Source organism: Alexandromys fortis, unplaced genomic scaffold, assembly GCF_014885135.2.
Source record: "Alexandromys fortis isolate MF-2015 unplaced genomic scaffold, M_Fortis_MF-2015_v1.1 scaffold_111, whole genome shotgun sequence".
Taxonomy (NCBI): Eukaryota; Metazoa; Chordata; class Mammalia; order Rodentia; family Cricetidae; genus Alexandromys; species Alexandromys fortis.
The window spans coordinates 5,544,370-5,568,836 of record NW_026067996.1 but is presented as its reverse complement, the minus strand read 5'-3'; the positions used below and the strand labels follow the sequence as shown (position 1 = coordinate 5,568,836).

Genomic DNA, 24,467 nt, shown 5'->3' with positions numbered 1-24,467 from the left:
AGATGTAGGCCCTGGGCAGTGTGGCTTGAGGGGGTGGGGTGGTGGAGGTGGGCCCTGGGCAGTGTGGCTTGAGGGGGTAGGGTGGTGGACGTAGGCCCTGGGCAGTGTGCATTGTGAGAGGTTTGGTTGGTGGTCCTGGGCTGTATGGATGTGAAGAGGGGTTGTGGTGAGATAGCCCTGGATACTGTGAACCCTGCTATATAGTGATTCACAATATACGCTGATTGTCTTTTCCTTGTCATTCTTTCTTTTTTTGTCTTTCTTAGCCCGAATGTGGTGGGACAGCTGGCCAAGCAGATGATTGGTTATAATCTAACAACGAAACAAACTCCAAAAGAAGGTGTGAAAGTTAACAAGGTAATAAGAATGCTCTTGGTCATTTTGTATGTGCTTTAAACAAAAGAACAGAGAGCTAGACTTAGCTCTGACAGATCTGTTCTTTGGCAGTGAACTGTTTGTTTTTTTTAGGACTGCTGTGTCTTTGAAGAAAGACCTGTAGGGCTGTGGACATTGGCATTCACCAAAAGCCAGTGAGGCGAATGACCAAAGCAGAGGTTTTCCATTCAGAGCACAGATAGATCCTGCTTGAAGCTGACAAGGCTTGGCAGGGCAGCCTTGTAGTCATTGGGCCCTTCCTGTTCCCATGCTGCCCCGCTGTTAGAATGCCTGCTGCAGTCGTCCTCCTTAAGATTACCTCATGCTATACTTTGATGTACTACCATTTTAAGCCACTTGCTATTAGGAGTCTATTATTAGTGGAGACTGCTACCAGTAAGTATGTGTAGCATGTGCTCCCATGTGCAAGCATGCGCATGACACATAGACATATATACACACAAATGGCCTGCCTCTGCTGTGCAGTTAGGAATGTCAGAGCCAAGTACAGAACCTGCTTCTCCTTGCTGCTGTTTTAGCCTATTTTCCCTCTCTTCATGTGTAAAACAGCAGAAGCTGTCTGTTGTGCACACCCCAGTGCAAAGGAAAGATGGTGCAGAGACCTATGTGTGTTGCAGAATGTGAATTCATGAGCAGAGCCCCTCGGGTGTCACATGTGGCAACCCTGAAGACAGCTATGGTTAGAAAGACCCATCCATCTAACAGTAAATTGGGCCCCACTCTTTGATCCTGTCCTGTTGCCATAACATTGGCGACTTGTAGCCTATATTATTGTGCTGTACTCGGTGTTGGTGGGTGCACTGAGTTGTACATTGTACAGTTAGTTTTCATAGAACTTTAGAAAAATAAATATATTTTTTTTTATATATAGCTTTAGGACGATGTCGCTAGCTTGTTCTTGTTAAACCATGATAGGGGCAGTGGATAGCAAACAATCTCCTAAGGAGACATTTATGTTTTTCCATGTGCCTCTCTGACTGTTGGGGACAGTGCACCCCAAGAATTAGGGATACCCTTGAGAATGAGGGAGAAGGGAGAGGGTGAAGCCTGGTGCTGACCTGGCAAGGTACTGGTCTTCTCGGCATATTTCACACAGCCCAGCAACCTGTCGGAGCACCTTACAGACGAGGCTGGAAACAGCTCCTGGCTTTCGTCGTTACTCACCCCTTTTGCTCTTAACTCATATCAGGACCCAAAATATGAGTGTGGGGATGGGGATCACTGGATCTCTTCGGGATGTGACACATTCAATGAATGTCCTTCTCTGCTTTTCGCTATTGTCTCTTTAAGTGCACTGTTGAGCCTCAGTGCAGAGCCAAGCTGCTTAGGAAGGCTAATACCCAGGCTCTCACATAAGACAGTTCCAGTAACAGCAGGACACTGGCATACTGACCAGTCATTAGCTTCATCTAATGACGAATTAATGAGACAAGTCATCTAAGACGTTATGGAGCAAGCCCCAAAGCTGACTGTGGGCAGGGACTGCCAACTGAGGTTGGTTTGTTCTTGTTCAGACTGCAACTCTACTCTATTTCCTTTCAAATCTGATTAGGAACCTTTACCTGCAGAACCTCAAAGTTTGTTCACAGAGAGCGTAATTAGTACTTTTCCTTGTGGGGATTGTTGTTTTATATGGACACATGGGATTTTAGATTAGAACTTGTGAAACTTTTCAAAGGCATATAAAAATGGGAAGCAGATTTGCACCGCCTGGTAATAGAATTCTACAGCAAAGTGCCTTGTGGCTAGGTCCCTGACATGCTGGAGATAAGCATGTTCTTGAGAATTGAAGCATCGACAGAAAACTACCAGAGAAATGGTTTTTGAAATTCAGCTCCTTTCCCCCAGGATACATGTGTAATGGAGTCCTTCATAGTTGTCTGTAACAATCCACAGATACTTCAGCATTGGGGGGGGGGGGGGTCACACATGGTTTCATAACACAAGAAAATACTGGGCCTTTGTGTGGACTGTCTTGAATTATCTATTACTAAGCATAATTTTCCTGTTTTTTTTTTTTTTTTAAGAATAAGACATTATTTCTACCAAGTAGGAACTGTTGGAGAAAGCAGCCCGTCTTTCCAAACTGAAGTGTGAAGGAATGCAGAACACATCAGTTAGTGTTTCAAAAGATGAAGAACAAGGCCCTTGAATGACACTTGTCCTGAAGAATTAGAATGTTGCATGGCTTCTAAGAATACTGACAAATTTATTGAATTTTAGATTCAATAAAAGCTTAAAAAGAAGCTTCATATCTTTCTGTTAGAGCTTTTTAAAGTTTTTATTGTATTAATAAAACAGCTTTTAGCAGTTCTGGATTGCTAAAATATAATGCCTTTTTGTATATAACTTTAAAAATAAAATCTAGTACTTAACTACTTTTAGGAAAGGTGGTGTTATTTTGATTTTTAAAATTATTTTCAAGTGTATACTTGATTATTTATGTGCATTTTGTGGTCTTTAAAACTTCAGCCAAGATATTTCCGCCATTCTGGTTGGATTTCTGTAAGCTGACAATACTAATTGAAATCTTAAATATTCCATGCAAGACCAAGCCATTTTACTTTTACAGGGAATAAAACAAATGAGGAGAGATAAATATTCAAAATAATGACTAGGGCAGCCTTTCAGCTGGGAAAATTGATGTCCATATAAATAGCCACATGCATATGATTAAATAACTATTAACATTTAAATGTTGTATAGTCATGATGGAAAGGGAAAAATCTTACAAAGGCATCCATATTGTGGGGTTAAAAGTTTTAAAATAGGGCAGGGTCTGTAGCTTAGTTGGTAGAGAGCTTGCCTGGCATACGAGGAGCTGTGGGTTTGATCCCCAACACTGCGTAAGCTGAGCATACTGACACATGCCTATAATCTCAGTACTTGGGAAGTAGAGGCAGGAAGATCAGAAGTTCTAGGTCATCGTTGGTTATGTAGTAAGGTCTCAAAATAAAAATAATTTCAAAAACAAAAGCAAGACATTATAATGTGTGTGATGTGACCCCGTGTGAGAAATGATTCCGCTACTGCAGTGCTTACAGGTAAAAATGAAAGGAACTAAGCTCATGAGAGTCGATTTGACGTTTGTTGTTTAGAACCAAAAGATTATTGGTGAAGAAGTGACCAGAGATTCAGTTCTCTCCACCCGACTTGCCCCCTGATGCCATATTCTCCCAGGGGAAGGGTCATCTTTTCCTAAGTACTACAGAGTACCATTTTGACAGTTGTGGCCAAAGCATTTGGATATGAGGGGGCTGTTCTGCAGGAGGCTGCATTCAGTATTCAATTTATATACTTAGTGTTGTTTTTTTGTTTTGTTTTTACCATTATTATTGCTGAAGTTTGACCCCGGAACCTTATAAATGCTAAACAGGTCTTCTGTAGCTGACCTGTGCCTTGGCTCTTGCTTTTTTTTATTTCTACTTTGGCACTGAGGATTGAACTCTTTGTGCTAGGCAAGCCCTCTACCATTGAGCACCAATGCCCTTCCCCCATTTTTTTTTAACATGGTCACAGCTGCCTGGACTAGCCTCACCTTCAGTCTGTAGCCTAACCAGATCACACTTTCTTATCTTCCTGCCTCATCCTCCTCCAAGGTCTAATTATAGGCCCGTGCCATCAAGTCCAGCGACTGAGCCAGGCGGTGGTGGCGCACGCCTTTAATCCCAGCACTCAGGAGGTAGAGACAGGCCGATCTCTGTGAGTTCGAGGCCAGCCTGGTCTACAAGAGCTAGTTCCAGGACAGGAACCAAAAACTACAGATAAACCCTGTCTCGAAAACCCTCCCCCCCCAAAAAAAGTCCAAAGACTGCATCATTTTAAATGAACAAATATTATGTTTATAGAGAATACAAAATGAAGTAAAATGTATCCATCTAAGACACAGAAATTTATAAATATATTCAATATCAGTATACTGTAAAAAAATCTCTTCTTTGATAATCAAGCTTGCCTTTCTACCTTTGGCATCAGAGAAAAGCCAGTGTGATAATATATATGTACTATTAGTGTGTCAGATTAGAACAGCTGTGTCCCTGGACCTTTCTTCAAATGAGAGTCACCAGAAAGAAGAACTAAGGCGAGAGTGGGAAGGCTTCCTGAGGCAAACCAGATGCCTGCCATTGGAGCACTGTGACAAGATCAGTTGAGGAGGTGACAGGAGACCCTGTGCACTTACATAGGATCCTCAGACCTCTGGACACTGCCTCTCTGCGCGTCAAGAGCCTAGAAACAATGCTGTTTGCTTTTTGTGGTGAGAGGCATGGATTTCCAATCTGTTTGATGCCAAGTTAACTGAACTTTTCATTCTTGTGCTAGGTGATGGTTGCTGAGGCCCTGAACATTTCTAGAGAGACCTACTTGGCTATTCTGATGGACCGGTCCCACAATGGTCCTGTGATAGTGGGCAGCCCCCAGGGGGGCGTTGATATTGAAGAAGTGGCAGCTTCCAGTCCAGAACTCATCTTTAAGGTATGTTTGACTAGCTGGCCATGTTAACTGATTGTTAGGGTAGTAACTGCTCAGCGTCTAATGTGGAGTCGAAGGCAGGGAACAATGGACCTGAGGCAATGAGGTGTTGAGTCTAAGTGGAAACTGACTGGAAGTCAGGCAGAATTTAAGTGTCCAGTATCCAAAAGCGTTTTCTCCTTCCCTTTCCCCTCTCTGCCTTCTCGTTCCTTCCTGCTTTTTCCTTCCATATCATTTCCTTCTGTCCAACCTGACCCATGAATTAACAACAGGAGAACACTGTTGTGTCCCCGTTTCTGCCAGGTTGCCTCCCTGCCTTTAACTCTGGGTATGGTCCAGACACTGTCTCTTGTGTAACTGGATGTGGGTGAGTCTCTGTATTAGTTACTTTTTTTTCTGTGACAAAATCTTGACAAAGTGACTTAAAGGGCGGTTCATTGGGGTCCATAGTTTGAGAACGCTGTCCGCCATGGTGCAGAAGGCATGCGGCAGAGCTTGAGGCAGCAGGTCTCACTGCTCCGCAGTCAGAAAGCAGAGCGGATGAATGCTGGTGCTCAGCTCTCTGTCTCCTTTCCTGGCTCCCAACCCTGACCCATGAACATTCCACATTCAGAGTGGGTCTTTGCTCCTCAGTTTGTTTAGCCTAGGGACACCCTCACAAGCCTGTGCAGAGACTTACCTCTTCTGTAATCTAGACCCCATCAAGTAGACAGAAGATATTAAACTTTCCAGACTGTCCACGTTGAAATAGGCATTCAGAGGTCCGTATCCTGCCCAATTGTTCTCAGTCCTTGAAAAGATTGGTTTTAGAGATCTGTACTCAGATTCAAGTAGGAAGTAAGTCTGTCACAGGCCTTTAACCTCAGTTTTGAAAGTAAGTCATGATGATGCAGTGGTTTCTGCACTAGCATCCTGAGGATTAGTTGGAATGATATGCAGAAATACCCAGGTGCCTTTCTTAGCTACTGAACTTTTGAAACTATGAACCGAGTTTTTAATATGGGCTCTTAATGTCTAATTCCACTAACATTTTCTACAAGAAATATTATTTCCTTAGAAATGTTTTTTTCCCCCCTTAAATTGGGGAAGAATCCTATTTTCTGGATTGGCTTTTCTATATACTGTACCCACACTTCAGTAATTGTTTTAAAAATATTCTCATCAGTATTACATAGATAAATGAACTGCTTTGGAAGTTTAATTGAAGCTTTATACACAGGCTTACTCATAATGTCTAGCCATTTTCAAAACTCACATTATCTAAAACAATCCCATTTGCTAACATAATGCATGAACTAATGCACATGAAGAGCATTCATTGTTTTCGACAGAACAGCTCTTTGAAGAGTGAAAGTATTATTAATAATTTTCATATGAATAAAGTGCTCAAGTCATAAGATAATATTTAACCTGTGTATGACAACTCCAGACTTAACAGCAGTATTAGGCAGGAAAGCCTTTCTTTGGATGCCTTCCAAAAGATGTCAGAAAAATTAACTGACTAAATATTCATCAATGCCATCTGTGTAGTAATTAAAAGTGAAAACTGGCTTCAGATCATCTTGTCAGCATGCCGCCTTGAAGAATTATGTAGTTTTGGAAGGGCTGTTCCGTAGCTGGCCTGCTAATTAAAACGTAGCCTATAGGCAGCGACAGTAGCCTCGCTCAGAGCTTTATGGAAGGGTGCCATACTTTAATTACTCAATTGCCAGTAAATACTAAATGTTCGCTTTGAGGTTTAAATCTTCTTACTTGACTTCTGAATTTTGTTCATTTGATACGTTTTTACTAGGAGCAGATTGACATTTTTGAAGGGATAAAGGATAACCAGGCCCAGCGGATGGCAGAAAATCTGGGCTTCCTCGGGCCTTTGAAAAATCAGGTACATAAGGCATTGAGCAACAGTATGTATGCCTCATTTCAGAAAATATTGCAGTAGCTTGTTTAATTGCTGCTGATGTTTGTGACTGACAGAAAACAAGGTGATTGTGTTTGAATCTTTCCCCAAATTGTTTAAGATCAAGAAAATATTTCCTGATGTTTTAAGAGGTGATGTTTATGATGTATGTGAATGTATCTGATAAGAGATGTGTGTATGTGTGTGTGTGTGTGCGTGTGTGTGTGTGTGTAGGGTAGCAAGATGTATGTATGAATGTGTATGTGGTAGAGGCATATATATGTACATATATATGATAGAGATGTGTGTATGTATCTGTGTATATGATAGACGTATCTAGATATATACATATGTGTACATGTGTGTAAATGATAGTATATGTCTGTAATTTTATGATGTATATGTGTTTATGGATATATATGGATATATGCATATAATGTGTGTGCATGCATACATTAGAGGTATATATGCATACATATCTATGAGGGGGTATGTATGTATAGTACAGGTGTGTGTGCAGTTTTATAATATGTATACATACTTATATGTGTATGTGTATATATGATTGTATATGTGTATACAAATATATGATGCAGGTGTGTTCTATAAATTTATGCTATTTATAGAAACAGATATATACATTTGATAGAGGTTTGTATGTGTGCTCCAAGCCGGTACATAAACTTCATGCTGTTTGTTGATACTTGTTACTGTGGTTTTAAGACAGGGTCTCATATATCTCAGGCTGGTCTTGAACTTCCTTCCTGAGCCCTAGGGTTATAGGCGTGTACCACTATACCTGGTAGACGTGATGCTAGCAATCTAACTTGGGGCTTTGTGCATGGTAGGCAAACATTCTGCTCACTAAACTATGGCCCCAGACTTTTTTTGTAATTTTTAAATTTTCTTACAGCATTACTGATGCTGTTTGACATATACATATATATGTATATATACATATATATACATATACATATATATACACACACACATACATGTTCATTCTGTTGGAAATTTATTTCCAGCATCTGTATAATGGGAATAATGTACTATCTGAAAAGTATATTGCATTGGTTGAGTTCAGTACTGTGTGAGAGCAGTTGTTGACAGTACTCCATTAAAGAAGAATTCTCTGCTGGGTTTACAGCTTGGTGGTAGAATGCTTGTCTCACACATGTAAGACTCTGAATTTTCTCCTCAGCTCCACAAGTAATCAAGATTATCATTGTGTTTATTAACAATACACATTACTTGACTAATTGCTATTCTTTTGTAGCCCCTGAGAATACAGAAATCTAATTTATTTTCAAGTTCCTGTTGGAAAATTACATAGTGTTTGGCTTATAACTGACACACAATCTCACCCAGGCATCCTATACCCCTACAAATATCACTGCTCTGTTAACAGTTGTTTTATTTTATTGCTTGGGGAATAATAACAAGAAAAAAAAAGACCCGGTGATTAGAGAAGATCCAGTATTCGTTTAGAATATTTTCTTTAGTATTTTATTTATTTGTACATATGCAATGCATGTGTCATGCTGGGCGTCATCATAGGACTACCTGCAGAGTCATTTCCCTCTCTCCAGCATGTGGGCTCTGTGGAGTGATCGCCAGTCATGAAGTTTGGCAGGAAGAATCCTTGTCACTGTGTCACCTGGCCAGCCCTATCTTAGTTCTAGCTGTGGTTAGTTGAATCTTTGGACATGAGACATGAAACTTGTATTTAGCATGGGAACAGGGGCTTTTTCACTGACTTCTTCCTGCCTTCAGCTTTCTAATTTTAATTCTATCTCTGAAAGTGTGATCGTTACAGTAAAGAAGTCAAAGAAGGATAAAGTGGAACAAGACTTCAGAAGTGTGTAAGGAGGGGAAGACCACACTCTTTAGAAGATGGGAGTGAAAGTAAAGATGGTAGAAGAAAGGCAGGCCTCCCTGCACTAAAACAGCCAGCCTTCAAAAGACAACTAGAGAACAGTATTGAGAGGTACTGTGGAGGCAGTCTGCTCACAGGAAAATGCTGGGCGAATCTTGGGCTGTGTGCTGTACTGATTAGTTTCATGTTGTTAGAATGAGGCTTTTAACTACACTTGCCACTTGAAAATATATATATAAAAGGCTGCTTATATAGAGATGTTGGTCTCTGAAAGCCAGTCTCTTAGGAAGTCATGGTGTTGCAGTTATTTGGTCCCACATTTGATTCCAAGTGTATTCAGTCACCTGTGTGCATCCTCTGTGTCTACATATGTGTGTTTCTCCACTGTTCTATAGTCTCTTTGCTAGATCCTATTCCTGATCACAGTAGGTGTGTTGCTCAGTGCTGTGATATCACCACTCACTGCGCAGTACACCACACATGGATATTGTGTACTTCTGAAGCATGTTGGCTTGTGTAAGATTGAGTGAAATCAGATGTCTAGGCTATGTACGTTGAATGTTTCTGGGGTATCAATGATAGGTGTCAGAAGGTAGGAGCGGAATAAACCTAAATGGGGTAAAAACTGCCCACCCATTGTTCGATTGCTCAGTATATGAACATAGTAGAGAACTCCACAAATGATAATATTATTAAATATATCCTAAGACACCCTTGCCACCTCCATATGTAAAGAGAAAATTAAGGGTTATTTATAGCTTTTAAATGGCATAAATGTGTCCCTGGTGTCCAAACACTGTTTCCATATGTGCTGTGCAGAAAAGCAAAGATGAATATGCAGCCTTTCGGGGTCATAAAGTAGCCAAATTACCAAGATATTTTTAAGTTAATTTATCAAGAAAAGGAAAGAAAAAATAAAAACTTTAAGACAGGGTCTTATGGTCACTGGCTGGCTGACATCTTCTTAGGTTTGACTCTTTATTTGCTCACTGAGCAAGCACTGATTGCATGTTAGTTACTTTCCTTGGCTAAGTTGAAAGTACTGAAAGGTAGCCACTGTTCTCTAGGGAATGATAGACTAGTGGAGATCATTCTGCAGCCCTAGAATACATGAACTGGGTAGGGAGGGACAAAAAGAATGAGAACAAGTGAGGTGTGGATGGCTTGGAATTTATTGAGGGATACCCAGTTTGTTTGCACAGTAGGAGGGATGGATGGCCCATGTGCTCAGTAAAGCTGATTGTAGCATGTGTAAAAACAGGAGTCTCTATTCCAGATGCTGCTCTAAGGCATGAGGATTGGTGCAAGGGTGTCATAAGCAGAGGAGACATGTGAGAAAAGCAAGTATTTGTACAGTCTTAAGTCACTGGTCCTGGCATGAAGAGATGATCCAATGCCAAGGGACTGAGTGTACATCTGGCGATGGTTGCCTTGGTAAATTCTGTATTCTGCATAGCTTATGACAGGTTTTTTTTAATTGTTGCATTAGATCTTATTTGTGTTCCTAAAGTTTTTTCTACTATGTACTTTGTTCTTATTGATGTATTACTCATTAAATCATTTAAGTGTTAGCCAGGTAGGGTAAGTAGGACCCTCCCAGATGCATACATGCATATATACTGCAGCTGTCTAAGTGACAAATCAAAACCTAGACATGGAGTCGGATGTATATATTCCCAACTACCTGAGAGGCTATGTCCTAATCCTCTGAGATTGTGGATGTGAGACCAACACCAGTAACATAAGAGGATCCAATTTCAAAAACAAAGCCGAAGACCAGAAAGATACTCACTTGCCACATCTTGCACAGCTTGGTCCTCACTCAGACACACATGGAAAACCAGGGTTGGATGGGCTGTGCTTGTTCTGATAGAGTGACACCAACCAAGAAAAAGACACAGCAACAAGCCAGAAACTCTCCAGTTGATTTTATATCTAGCCTCTGATGTAAGAGTCCACTGTAAGGGACATTCTCTGGCTATAAACATCCCTGAGGAAGCTGTGATGCTGGAGGAAGGGATGGGTGATGCTCCGTGTACACTCTGGCAACATTAGCACACAGACCAAGGGAAGGCTTTGCCAACTCGCATGGGTCTGAGGCACTGCAGTCCTTGACATGTCTCTGCCATGTTCTTGGGGTTTCCGCCCTTCCCCACATTCCTTAATTTGTGGTTGACTGGCTTTATAACTTAATACAGTTTAGTGAGCTTCAAAAAGTATCAACATTGAAACTAGGAAACAATAAAATAAATGAGAATAAATTGTGAGATCTTTAAACTACTTCCAAAATGAAATTGACCTTTTGAAAGGTTGGCAAAAGGCCGGAAGCATTGAGACATGAGTGATATGATTGTCCTTAGATTTCCATATGGCAGGAGTAACATAAACCTGGTTGAAAGATGAATGGCAAAGGAGAAACACATTTGTAATTTATATGGAATAAAGAACAAATTTTATTCACATGAAAACACTTCCTTTAAGTTAATGATTAAAAATCCTAAATCTCAACAGGAAAATATACTAAATCCATAGGAAAAAGAAATTCAAATTGTCTTAGGAGCTATAATGATGCTCAGACTCATTGACAATATGAGATTTTCATTAAAGCTCTACACACAATACCTGCTCCTACATGCCATGCCCAGTGTGATGCAGATGCTGGATGGTGCTGTGAGTGAAAGAAAGGTCTTTCTGGACTGGCTTATGGGAGTGCAGAGTAGTTCCCTGAACACTATAATAGAACCATTCAGATTTAAAATGCTCTCAGGGTGTGGGGAGATTTAAGTGCTTAAGCACAAGATACTGAGTTGAGTTCAATCCTGAGAAACAGCTGGGCATTGTTTCATACACTTGTCATCTAAATGCTGGGGAGGTAGAGACAGGTTGATCTGTGGGTCTTGTTGACCACCCAGTCTAGACAACTTGGTGAGTCTCCAGGCCAACCAGAGAGCCTGTCGCAAACAAACAAACAAACAAAAAACGAAACCAAAATGCATAGTTTAGAGGAAAAATTCCCAAGGCCTCCACATGCCATTCATATACATAACACATCATTCATGTACAAACACATTTGCATACAGCCACAAACATGCAAACACATGCACATAATCATACACATATACAATAAATAATAAATACAGTGTGTCTATCCATTCTGCTCTGCTGTGGGGATTTACCCTATAAATACCTAGTCACATGTATTACAGAGACAAGAGAGGTGACATTTCAACTAAATGAAGCTATTAGAAACAATCCATATGGTCATTATTTAAGTGATAAATAAAATGAATGGTAGTAGAGCCACACAATTAAATATGATCCGACAATTAAAATAATGCCCTGTTTGTCCTGGCAGTGAAGGCTTCTATTAATAAGGATAGAGGCGTTTGTTGTTTTGTAAAGATGGAATGTGTGCATCTTAGTATGTGCATAGAATGTATCTCAGACAAAACAGATGCTATTGGTATCTGCCTTAAAGGACTTGGAAAGCTATGCTTGGGAAGAGAATCATGAGAAACCTTGACATACTGAAGAGCTTTATAAAGTTTATATCTATGACCTACTCATAAACATGTTTCTAGTAAAAAGATTCTGACTTGGATCGGTATACTAGCAAATGCTGGCATCCCCACTGCCTAGGGTGGGCGAAACCGAAAGGCCGTGAATAAGTTGGGGTTCAGTCTGGGAGCCATCTTGAATCCCTGGCTAAAAAAAAAAGACTTTTTAGCCTTACACATTGGAATCATTCCTTTATATGTATAATATATATATATGCCTATATATATGTAAAATGTATATATATTCCTTTTTATGTATATCAGATTTCAACCAGGATTTTAAAAAATTTTCACATGGACCTGAAATAGTTAAAATTTAGATAGTACAAGATCCATAGAAATGCTTTAGTCAAACCTGGGCCAGCTTTATTGACCCTAGTATGAATTTATATTTAGGGATTTCATTCGTAGGTATTGTAAGAACTAGGAGAGTTGAGACTGCAGGAGTAGAATGACGCCTTGGCAGGACGGCTGCTAGCTGCCTAGCTCCCTGGAAACTAGCCCTACGGGTGTCAGGTGCTCTGTTATGCCAGTAAGGAGCATGTCTACGTGACTCCGACAGTACGCACTGCAGGGCTGGCTTGGTGGATGGGAAGTAAAACGGAGCCAAGAATGAGTGCCACCCTGTTGCAACCTTAGCTGCACAGGCTTACCCTCTTTGCTGTCAGTGTGCATGCTTCTGGAGTCATGATGACTCACACATGTGCTTCCCCAAGCTCCAGCACTGATATGGCCGAGCCTGCCCTGATGCGAGCAGGGAGGACAGGTTAGCTGAGAGGAAGGAGTGATAAAGTGGAGCCATGGTAATATTAGAGGGCTTGCCTATGCATGCTCTCTGTGGTCTTTGCCTCCAGGACCCGCTGAGTCAAGTGGCTGTTCTGTTTGAGACTTTCATCTCTCTGCCTCACGGTTTCCATCAGACACTCAGGCATTGCTTTGCAGATTATGGGCTTGGATTGATGAACATAATAACCATTTTACTCCAGCATAATAAGGAAAACCTTGTCATTATAAACTCTCAAGAGCCTGTTTACCTTTTTACTTAAATGGAGCCTGTTTGTATTAGTGATTGTAGCTTATACAGCAGTCAAATATGACTAACAGGGACATGATAATTCACAAAAGGATTAATGGTGCTTTTAGGTTACACAGAAAATATTTTGTTTTCTTAATAATGGTCTCTCTTAGTGTCTGGAGGAAAGTTGAGCAATCTCTTCTAATGAATAGCAGTGGAAATTAAAATAATTATGTTCTTCAATTTTTCCCTTCAGAAAATATAACCGAAAGTAAAGACATAATTTTCTAATTTTAAGATTCTGTTAATGGAGTAAAATAAACTTTCTTGTATTGCTTGGGTGTAATTTCATCTCACTTGATCACTTAGGCGGCCGACCAGATTAAAAAGCTGTATCATCTCTTCCTGAAGATTGACGCCACTCAGGTGGAAGTGAACCCCTTCGGTGAAACTCCAGAAGGACAAGGTAACAAACAGCAGAAAGGGAGAAACACAAATGAACTTTTATAATTATGCATATAAACTGTAAATTAACATGCAAGAAAAAAGTCTGCAACAGCAGCACTAGTGTTGCCTTCATTTCTTTCAGTAATTTAATTTCAGTGTTTTTCAAATGCTCCCATGATGGTGCTCAGTGTTTGAGCATTTGGGTTTGCTAGAGGCAAATGCCAAGCCTTCTTGGGAGCTATTTCCTGCCTGACTTTAACCACCTTCGGTTCTTGCATGCAGACACAGAACCCTCATTTTTCAGCAGTTGCTGCTTATAGAATTTGGGTGTGGGTTTGCATCACTTTACTTGGGTTTAATAACTTACTCCTAATTTTTTCTGAACTGTTTGATGTTCTTGAATTTTGCAAACTTTAACCTCACGTCCTAAATGGGATTTCCACCATCTTGGAGAAGCCCCTATTCTGCAGTTCAACACACTTGCCTTATTTGCTTTAGGTAAAGGAGGTGTTGGGGGTATGATTTCTCTTGTAGCAGTGACTTGTACCACTGTTCCCTGTTTTATGCCTCACAAATACCACCAATGCAGGATGTCTTTACTAGAGATGCATTCATAGCAAAGGCTTTGAACTTCATGGAGCAGTTTTGAGGAGTAGGGTGGTAGATATATAAATGCCACAAACTGACTTTTTCCATGCATTGTGAACACTGGCTAAACAGGATTTTGCAGCTGAATAGGTACAAGGAGTTGAAACTGTATGTGTAGACACCATCGTGAGGACCATGGTGTTTTTCCTAAGAAGAGGTTTTGTAGTCACATTCAGAAAACTTTAAAGACTTTGTTTTTGGAACCCAGAAAGACCTCAGAACAATTTATAATCTCCATCCATCATATTCTGACTACAAATCTGCACACTTTGCTGGCCAAGATTCAAATTTATAAAAAAAAAAAAGCTTATATTAATTAAAGTGGTAAAAAAAATCATACCTGTATTATAGACTGATGAGCTGGGTTATAAATCCAGAGTGAGACACAGAATAGTTCCTACCCCCACATTTCATACAAAAGAATATCCCCTGCTTGGCCAATATTATAAATTTTCAGGAAACTCAGTAGCCAGCTGACGGCAAGTTCTTGTTTAAGAAAGTTGGTATTGCATGGATATGGTATTGCACGGATAAACACCAGATTGAATCTGTACTAAGTTGTGTAAGTGCAAGTTACGTTTACTTAAGCTTGCTTTTTAAGATTTATTTTAAATTGGTTTATTTGCCTGAATTAATATATGTGCATCACTTGCCTGCAAGTGCTGGTAGAGGCTAAAAAAAGAGCCTATTGGTTCCTCTGGAATTAAAGTTGAAGGCATTCGTGAACTACCTCATATGGATGCCAGGCACCATACCTGGGTTTCTTGCTGCAAGGGCAGCATGTGTTCTTAACCACTAAGCCATCTATCCAGCTCCTCAAAAATTAATTTATTAATTGCCGACGCAATTAAAAATCATCACTATTTTATATAAATAATAGGAGGAAGAGTTGCAACTGCTTTTTAAGCTATGTGCCAGGTACTGTGATAGATTTTCACAAACATCCCTGTAAAAGTAAGAGTCATTATTCTCAACTTTAAGAGGACCAGGCATTTAGCATGAGTCTTAATGGGCAGCTAGGACTGCAAGATGGGATGGAAACCCTTGCCTCTCAGTCCAGTATGCATGATTGTCCTGCCATGCCAGATTAACTAGAGCAAGCTACCTGTGTTTTTGTTGTTTCTGGTTGTTCTCTTTTAAACTAGCATTTTGCTCTTATTAGATAATGACCCAGAAATAGTCCCACGTTTTGAGAACACCAGTCACATGCATGCTACAATCTCAGAATTGAAGGCTCAAGTAAGGCAATTTATTATAAAGACTCTTAAACGTAATACATTGAGCCAAGCCTTGCTGTGCAGGTCAGTAAACCCAGCCTTGGAGAGTCTTGACTTCCAGAGCATCATAGGCTACAAAGCATGACCTTGTCTTAAGAAAAGACTGAAGCAAGGGCCGGAAAGGAAAGTGCTTTCTTTGCAAGCAGGAAGATCTCAGTTTGTTTCCTAGAACTCACAGTAAAGAAAAAGTTGTGTGTGGTGGTATTCTTGTGATCCAGCATTAGGGAGGCTGGGACTGGGCAGTTCTGAAACTTACTGACCTACTTGGTGATTTCTAGGGTTAGGGAGAGACTTTGGCTCAAAAAGTACCTAAGGAATAAAGCCTGTGGTTGTCTCTGACCTCTACATTATGTGCTATCTTGTGTATACAGATAAATAATCTTAAAACAGAATGCAGAAAGGGAGGAAGGAAAATCTGTGGAATAGGATGACGGTTTTGCCTTCATACTATTACATCACCCTTATGATCTGGCTGTAGGGGGAGGGGACGACCCGAGGACCTTCCCTTGGAAGGCGTTCACAAACTTTATGAAAGCTAAAGTTTGCTTTCTAATTAATAAGAGCAAAAAAAAAAATCCCTGAGTGTTTTTAAGGAATCATCACAAACCACATTTTGTATGTACCATTCATTAAACAACAAAATCTTACATGATATTTTTAAGACCAGAATTATCTTTAGCTATTAATTTGTTCATTGTACCATAAAAGATTGGCTATTGAAATATAATAACAATTAAGTGAGAGTGTTGGTTTATAACTCTAATGAGCAGTAGTCAAATTAAACCCAATTAGGAAATGGTGATTAATGACCGACTATGTAAGATGGGTCTTCATCGTTATCACAGTCCCTCACAACATTCCTCTATGTAGGAGCTATGGGTGCAGTCATTGAGATCTTAGCAATGTTGATAATATTTATAAAAAAATAAAGGTGTGTACCACCAAAAAAAGAAAAGGAAAAAAAAGCTATGTATCACATGGACACTTGGACTCTCTGTGTTGGAGACTTTCCTTCTTGTCCTATTGCTTGCTAAGGAACATTTAAAGTTCACTTTATTGTTCATGTCCTTCCACAACATCCTGTTGAATGAAAAGCACTGGTGTCGTTAAACATCAAAGCTGCTGAGTCGCCCTGGGAAAGTTTGACATGGAGGGATTAGTCTAAGAACAGCTCCGTCCAGTGTGCTTAACAATCTCCTTCAGAAGGTGCTGGGACACTGAGTTTCCCAAGCTTTAATGACTCTTTGCTAGGAATAGAATGGTTTCCAGTGACCTACAAAAGCCTTTTAACCTTGGCTTAGTTGTTCTTTACCAGCTCCTGCATGGGTTACTTTTACTCACTTAACAGGGGACTTGAAAGTGTGGATTGGCTTGTGCTCCGCAAAGAATGAGGCTTCTTTTATTATCCACGGAGCACAAATTCATTCACTCAGCTGGAGGCATCAAATAGCCATGCTTTCTCTGAGTCGTTCTAACTCAGCCAGACTCTCTGTGCTGGCAGCAAAGATGATGCCCAGTGTTTACTCTGTCCTGCCAGCAGCCATAGAAAGCCCTTCACCTGGTTCTCATTAGCCTTGTTTAGTCACATGTCCAGCCTAGGCCAGTCACTGGTCAGTGCTCACATGGTTTAGGAGAAAGGTCATTCGGTTCCTTTTGAAAAACAGAACAATAAGGTGAAAACACCTCTACGGGAATGGCTCAGCCTTTATTGAAACAAAATTAAATTGTTGCTTCTGTAGTTAAATCAACTTCTTTCTTCCCTGATTTAATTGTAGTACCAAATTAATTCAGTAAATCTGTAGCCACATGAGAACAATTTTTTCTTACAGATTTATGTAACTGGCTGTCTACCCATTTCTTTCATTTTACAAAGTCACTCTGGGATTCTGCATCGTGTTTTATGTCTTCTCCCCTCCCCACCATCTATGATCACACAGCAGTTACTGTTTGGGGGTCCTTCAACAAGACAACCATATCTCTTGCCAGCAGATGTTTATCAGGAAGTTGTCACAGCTTGGCAATGTTGATTTTGACACCTGCTTGGTAAGTGTAGGGAGGTGGTTAGCCATTCTACGGTGCATGGCGTGGTCTCCACCAATATGCTGCCAGTCGGCTCCATCTGGAGTTGCCTGCACTGACTGAACTGAGGAAGTGAGAGCCCCTTAGAACCGTGGCTGTGTGGCCCAGATTCCGTGAGACTTCTTCCTGCTAACAAGTGCCCTGTTGTTAGTGCGCATCCTCTGTTTCTCTCTCTTTTCATGATCCCTTCCGGTTCTACACTCCCCTCACCCCATCTTGCCTCCTAGCTATTTTCTCTTCATAGCAACTGGAGAAAAGTTCTAAAAAGTATACAACTCTCATAGCATCAATATTTAATGGAAAGCGGAGCTCCTTTTAAAGCATCAGCATTTTAAAGGTGGCTTGGCAAGGCACGTTTGAATAGCACAGTGTGGTTATTTATCACAAATCAACCACAGCACATTGCTTCAAGACAGATTATTTTCCAAACTAATTATGACAGTCGTACGCCCTGCTGTTTTTCTGCTCCTTTTATGTGTATGCCTCCCTTCTGAAATGCATTTCTTTCTTTTGTGTAAGTCAGTGGCACATGGTTCTGTTGACACTCTGGGGTCAGAGGCCTCTCCCTGCCAGTCATGCTCCCCATCAAGGTGGCTGAATTAGCAGCTGGCAGAATCTCACAGCACTCAACAAAACAGCACAAACACCCTGTGAATATGAGTACCTTGGCTTTCTTTGATATTTGTTCAGAAGGAAAATTCATTTGTATAATCTATCAACCATGTAACAATATGTCTTTGATGGTGGAAATTGTTTTATAAATATTAATAGGTATGTTTTTTTCTCCTTCTTTGTACACAGACTGACTTTTTTTTTCCAAGATGAATTTTCTATAGAATTGAGGTTTTAGGTATGTGACACTGAAATTCTTAATGTCCCAGCCAAACTCCATACCTCTGCAAACACATTTTATCATAGTTGCTTGTTGTCTTATTAAGCGAGAAAGCTAAGGTGTGAGCAAGCAGGGCAAGTTGATTTTATGGGTCTGCTGTTGACATAGACATGCACCCACCTGTGACACAGCAGCTCTGCACGTACACTTGGAAGAGCATCATCAGGGAGGTCATCACGTAAGAGTCCAGCAGTACCTAGGGCTTAATCTCGTCTTTATGTGCAGTTTTTATTGTGTTCGTTCTCTTTTTCTTTCTTCTTGATAGTAATACATACTAAGCTAAGTATGTTTTTGATTATATAAGAATATTACAGATGTAGGCATTTTCTAGTCTATTGCAGCAAGATATAGTTGTGCTGAGAGGTGTATTTAAGTAGGGATTGCTATAAAGTCAGTAAACGTATGGGGGTTTGTGGACCTTGTGGTCTGTACTGCAGTTGCCACTTTGGCTTTTGTCCTGTGAAGAAGCCTTGGACAATATGTAAGTGTATATATATATATATATATATATATATATGCATACAAATCATACAAAATGAACAGGTGATGAGCTGGCTTTAGAGACATTTGCCACTCCTGATGCAGATCCTCATATGAAACTCTAAGCATCTTTAGCCACCATATGCAAAAATTTATAATTTGAGGGTCATCAAAAGCCTCAAGTCCTTCAGCTAAAACTTGCCTGCCATGACAGTTACACTGTTAAAAATGCTAGTCATTAAGAATCCTGCTTTGAGACAGTTGTTCTGTGTCCAGATGAGTGCTGATCATGTACAGCAGGGAGCCTGTACTCACTTCACCTCCAGGACACATTCACTTATGTCTACTCTAATAGAAGTCTAGGACTATTAAAGGAATGAGACAGGCTATAGTAATTTCTAGAGATGAGAAGAGAGTTCTGTAAACTGAACTACAATAATAGGAAGTTGTAGGCATGCAGCAGCTGCCATATTGGTGATTGCATTCCCTGTGAGGATGGCTGTCATGCATGGTTTCTCCGGCCAACACCAAACAGTACCAATAACTCTGATCCTGTTTATAGACGGGGCTCTGAGCTTCAGAGAAATCATGTAACCAGAACTAGCTGCTTGGGCAATTCAGCACTACGTCTGTGTCCTTGAAATACATGTCACAGTTTTTCTCCTACTAGACTGCAGCACAGACCTCTTCTGTGACCATTTCTCTGGCACCAGCTAGGTATCCTGTAATTCAGTTTAGTTCTAACACTATGCCTATAGTGAAATCAGAGTCACATATTAAGAGTTCTGTCTCACAAGACTGATGCCCTCTGTTGATGTCAGTCACAAGTCTATTTTGGGACACCTTTTTTTTTTTCTTTTGGTTTTGTTTTTTGTTTTTGTTGGTTTTTTTTTTTTCTTTTCTTTTTTNACTTCCTACAGACCAGGAGGGGTCTTTTTTTGTTTCTTTGTTTCTTTGTTTGTTTGGTTGTTTTTTTTGAGACAGGGTTTCGCTGTAGTTTTGGAGCCTGTCCTGGAACTGGCTCTTGTAGAAAAGGCTGACCTCGAACTCACAGAGTTCTGTCTGCTTCTGCCTCCCGTGTGCTAGGATTAAAGGCTTGCGCCACCACCACCTGACCTTATTTTGGACATTTTACAAGCCAGTTTACTGCAGTGTTCTCACAACCTGCTTTTCAGTTCTGGTCATTTGTTACAATGTCTCATTACATTCTGGGAGATACTTTCTACTGTTGTCAGATACAAAGGAAATGTTAAACTATTTTCAGGATATTCCCAGAAGGGTAGAGTTCTGTGTCAGGAGACAGAGCCAAAGGCCAAGTATTAGAATCAGAAGATGCACTCAGTAGCTCCATTGCATAGAAAGTTTACAAGGGTTTTAGGACTTCTATGCCAGAAATGGGGTTTGAAAACAGCTATCTTTTCTATTTGAACCCTACACACATACATACATACACACACACACACATTTTATAACACTGGATCACCACCTATATTGTAAAGCTTTTAAAGGTTCTGACTCTGGAGACATGGAGCATAACTGACAGAATAGTTCAGTAGGCTATTTGAAGGCTATATCCACACCAGGCTTCCTGGTCTAACTTGGTGTGAAGAATCACTGCCACAGCACAACCAACTGGTCAACCACACCTTACCCCCAAGGATGGCCAGATATCACCAGAAAAATACCTCCTTCCTTTTTCAAGTTACTTGCATCAGGCATATTGTCATAGTCATATAGAACTAACTGATCAGACCAAAGTATGTGAGTCAGACGGACAAGAGAGAGACTGAGGCACTGAGACCTTTATGCTGTACATGGGTAGGCCGCACTGGCCTTGAACTTGAAGTCCTGATAACTCGGCCTAAGAGCTGAGTTTAGTGTGTCCCACCAGGCCTACCTACAAGTATACCTTCTTAACTAACTGTGCTTACTTAACTTCACAGTTTCGCAGTATTTTTAGCTTCTCAAATCTCTTGGATCTACACACATTGATCTATTACCAGACAGGGAGCAATTGGCCAAGGGCCACTGTGGGTGCTGCTCTGTGGTCCCACAGTCCTCCTTTTCAAGCCCTGGGCTCCATGTTGGGCTCTCAAGCTGGTCATCGAACAGCAAGCCCCTTTCTGCACTTGGTATGTGCTTCATAAAACAAGATCTTCTGAAGATCTGGCTTTGCAGGCATTTGGTTGGGACTGCCTTCTGAACTTTGCATGCATCTCCATTAATTATCCTTTCTCTGGAGCAGCTTGCAACTGTATTCTTTGAATTAAGGGGCAAAGTTTAGCTTGGAACTATTTTGATTTACTGGTTTATTGATCTTGACCAAGAATTCTTTTATTTTGCAAGTCTTCACTTAGAAAGTCAATTTGATAGCCTTTGCCCATTCATTTTGAAGGTGTCACTTACAAGTAATCTTGCCAGTGAGTAATGGAGGAGCTAAAATTACTAATAAATTAATTAGAATGTATTTATAAACCCAGTGGAAAGCCAAGAATGAAGTTGCTTTTCTATTGATTATTACACTGGTCATTAGCTGCTGAGAAAGCGCCTGTGCGGGGACCACAGAACAGCGGCCAATTCCTTTGTAATTACAGGATTCCTTCATTACATCACACTATTGTGGAAAGTAATTACTCATTCACTTCATGTATTTATTATGTGTGGGCAGTGGCTGGACATTTGTGTCAAAACAAGGGACCTAAACAGGTGTCAGCTTTCATGTAAGATTTTCTTTTGTCAGTAACTACTCGTTTATGTCAATTTTGACCTGTTCATTTTTCTTCCAAGTCTTGCTGAATGTAAATCTACTGGTTCTGCATGGACCTGCTCCAAGTGCTTACATCATGTGCCAGAGAACCTACAAGAAATCTCCCTGGTGCCTATGAGTTCAGGGTGCCATAACGCATCAGTTTTCTTTTTTTAGGAAGCAAGTAGAGTTAGCTGGCCAAGGCCGTTGCTTTTCTGAGAAGTACTGGGAAATGATGGCTCCCATTTCACAAGTGAAGTATTCAACAAAACTCAAGGAAATGGCACAACATCTTAAATGTTTGACCAAAGACATCTGCTTGTTAATATCTCAGATGCAACTGGAGAATGCCACCATGGCACAGTGGCACAGAACACAAAAGTTTCTGATGCAAGGGAGTAAACATGCTGAGTCCAGATACCACAGATGCTGTCCTCTTTCCCAAAGCCACCCCCTAAGTGTTCTGTTTGCAGTCTTTGTAATTAAAGATGCTCTGTGGCTTTTGCTAGGCACACACTGCTTGGAGATACTACGTGGAGGTTCGCCTCTAGCAGAGGATGGAGATGGTAGTGCCGGAGATGCCTGGTGTCTTAGTGTTGGCAGACCCGCTATCCCATAAAAGACATACACCCAGGTCAAGTAAGGCTGTAGACTGGAGATTGCTTTCCCTATTCTTTACAAGTGAGGAAACCGAAGGCCATGATGAATTGAGGCCACGTTAACAAGGGTACAGAATTAGTAATGTCTGCTTGAAGTGGTTCAAAGTACAGATTTCAAGTTGTCTCACCCCAAAAAAACTAAAAGAAAAGAAAGCATCTATCAAGAGACAGATAGGTAAATTTGTTTCCTGCGGTTGTCATTTTAAAATGCATGTGTATGTCAAAACATCATGTTGTATACCTTAAATATTTTTAATTCTAATTAATATTGAGAGGTAGAAGGTTAGGAATCAAATACTATAGTATATATGCAACTCAACATTATCTTTCATCAAGTCCAGAAGTACTAAGAGAGAGTAGTAAGAGGGTACTGCTAAAATACAAATTTTACATAGGATGTCAGGGGACAAAGGACAAAAAAGAATTGGTATAATTACTGTGTTTTGTTTTTGTGTAAAAGGGAAAGGCAATGCTCACCTGCCAACTAACTAACTACAAGTGATGCAGTTATAACCATGACTTTGGGGTAGAGTTGTGTCAGCTTGGAGCTTTAAGTGGGTGCTGGTGACCTTTGTTGTTGTATTACTGAGTAGACATTGACAGGTGTGGATTACTGTTGTCATCGCTAGAATGCAAGTCCTCTCAGAACAGGGTCCTGTCCTTTTGTCCTAAAGGTCAAGGAAGCAATGGCGGCTTCCCTGGTTATAGTGTGAGAGAATTAGAATGCCTGCCTTCTTCTCTTCTGTGCCTGCTGGGCAGAACTCAGGTTATAGACTCCCGAGACTGAGGTGTGGCCTCTTTTCTCTTTATGCAGTTGTCTGTTTTGATGCCAAGATAAACTTTGATGACAATGCTGAATTCCGACAAAAGGACATATTTGCTATGGATGACAAATCAGAGAATGAGCCCATTGAAAATGAAGCTGCCAGATACGATCTTAAGTACATAGGACTAGACGGGAACATTGCCTGCTTCGGTAAGTACTGATGCCAAGTCTGGAATTTTATAGGATTTCTGAAATGCTGTTTACTAATAGCTGTGAAAATAGGTGTTTTCTTATATTGTCAGGTGAAAGCAGAGTCTCCTCTCCAAATCCACTTGGAATGACGGTTCCTGGTTTAAAGTGGTTTCTCAGCCCTAGCATGGCTGAGCTTTTGGACTGGATAGTCTTTTGTTCTTAGGGATCTAGATAGGATATGAGGTTCAGTAGTGTTCCTCTCCTCTGGAGATTGTTAAAGTTGTGAAAAAGAAAGAAACAAGGAAAGTGCCTAGATGTTTCCAGGTGTCTATGTGTACAGCAGAACTACAGAATAGAACTGCTAAGTGGCTGGAGAGAGGCCACCTGGTAAGTGCCTGCTGTGCAAACATGAAATCTGAGCTTGGATCCGTGGCACCACCTAAAAACTGAGCATGTTGATATGGTGATAATTTCAGTTCTGTAGAGGTAGAAGATAGTTGGATTGAGGGGGCTTGCTGTCCTGCGAGTATGGCCTATTGGTGGCCTCTAGATTTACTGAGAGACCTATCTTAAAAAATGAAATGGGCAAGCAGCAGAGCAACCTCTGGCCTCCAAACACATGTACACATGCCCATGTGCATATACATACTAAAGAACCATGGATCTCAACTTTGTTTAATAAAACTCCCAGCTTTCTCTAAACATTCAGCATCATATGCCAGGAACTGTGGAGAGCTGGGCTCTGGGCAAAGCTATTCTTTCAAAGTATTCTCCTGTGCTTTCTGTGTCTGTGATGAAACAGTCTGACTAAAGAAACTTAGGGGTAGACAGTTTATTTAGCATAGAGGCCACAGTCCATTGAGGGAAGAGAGAGCAGGAACTTGAGGCAGAAACCATACTTGCAGGCTCAGTTGCTAGCTCATTACTCCCCTATACAGACCAGGACCACCTGTTCAGGGAATGGTGCCACCCAAGGTGGACCCTCCTAGCTCATCAGTCACACGCTTGCCCACCAGCCAATCTGATCCGGACAATCCCTCAGTTTAGACTCTTTTCTCCGGCCACTATAG

The 24,467-nt window shown here is 40.7% G+C and overlaps 1 protein-coding gene across 1 annotated transcript in view; it reads left to right on the top strand.

The window, feature by feature from the left end:
- Positions 1–24,467, top strand: part of Suclg2 (succinate-CoA ligase GDP-forming subunit beta) — a 252,835-nt gene that overhangs the window by 127,455 nt on the left and 100,913 nt on the right. Inside the window, exons 4-8 of the mRNA XM_050160274.1 lie at positions 267–357; positions 4,717–4,869; positions 6,659–6,748; positions 13,581–13,677; positions 23,254–23,415. Coding sequence (XP_050016231.1) covers positions 267–357; positions 4,717–4,869; positions 6,659–6,748; positions 13,581–13,677; positions 23,254–23,415 — 593 coding nt within the window. The remainder of the gene's footprint in view (positions 1–266; positions 358–4,716; positions 4,870–6,658; positions 6,749–13,580; positions 13,678–23,253; positions 23,416–24,467) is intronic.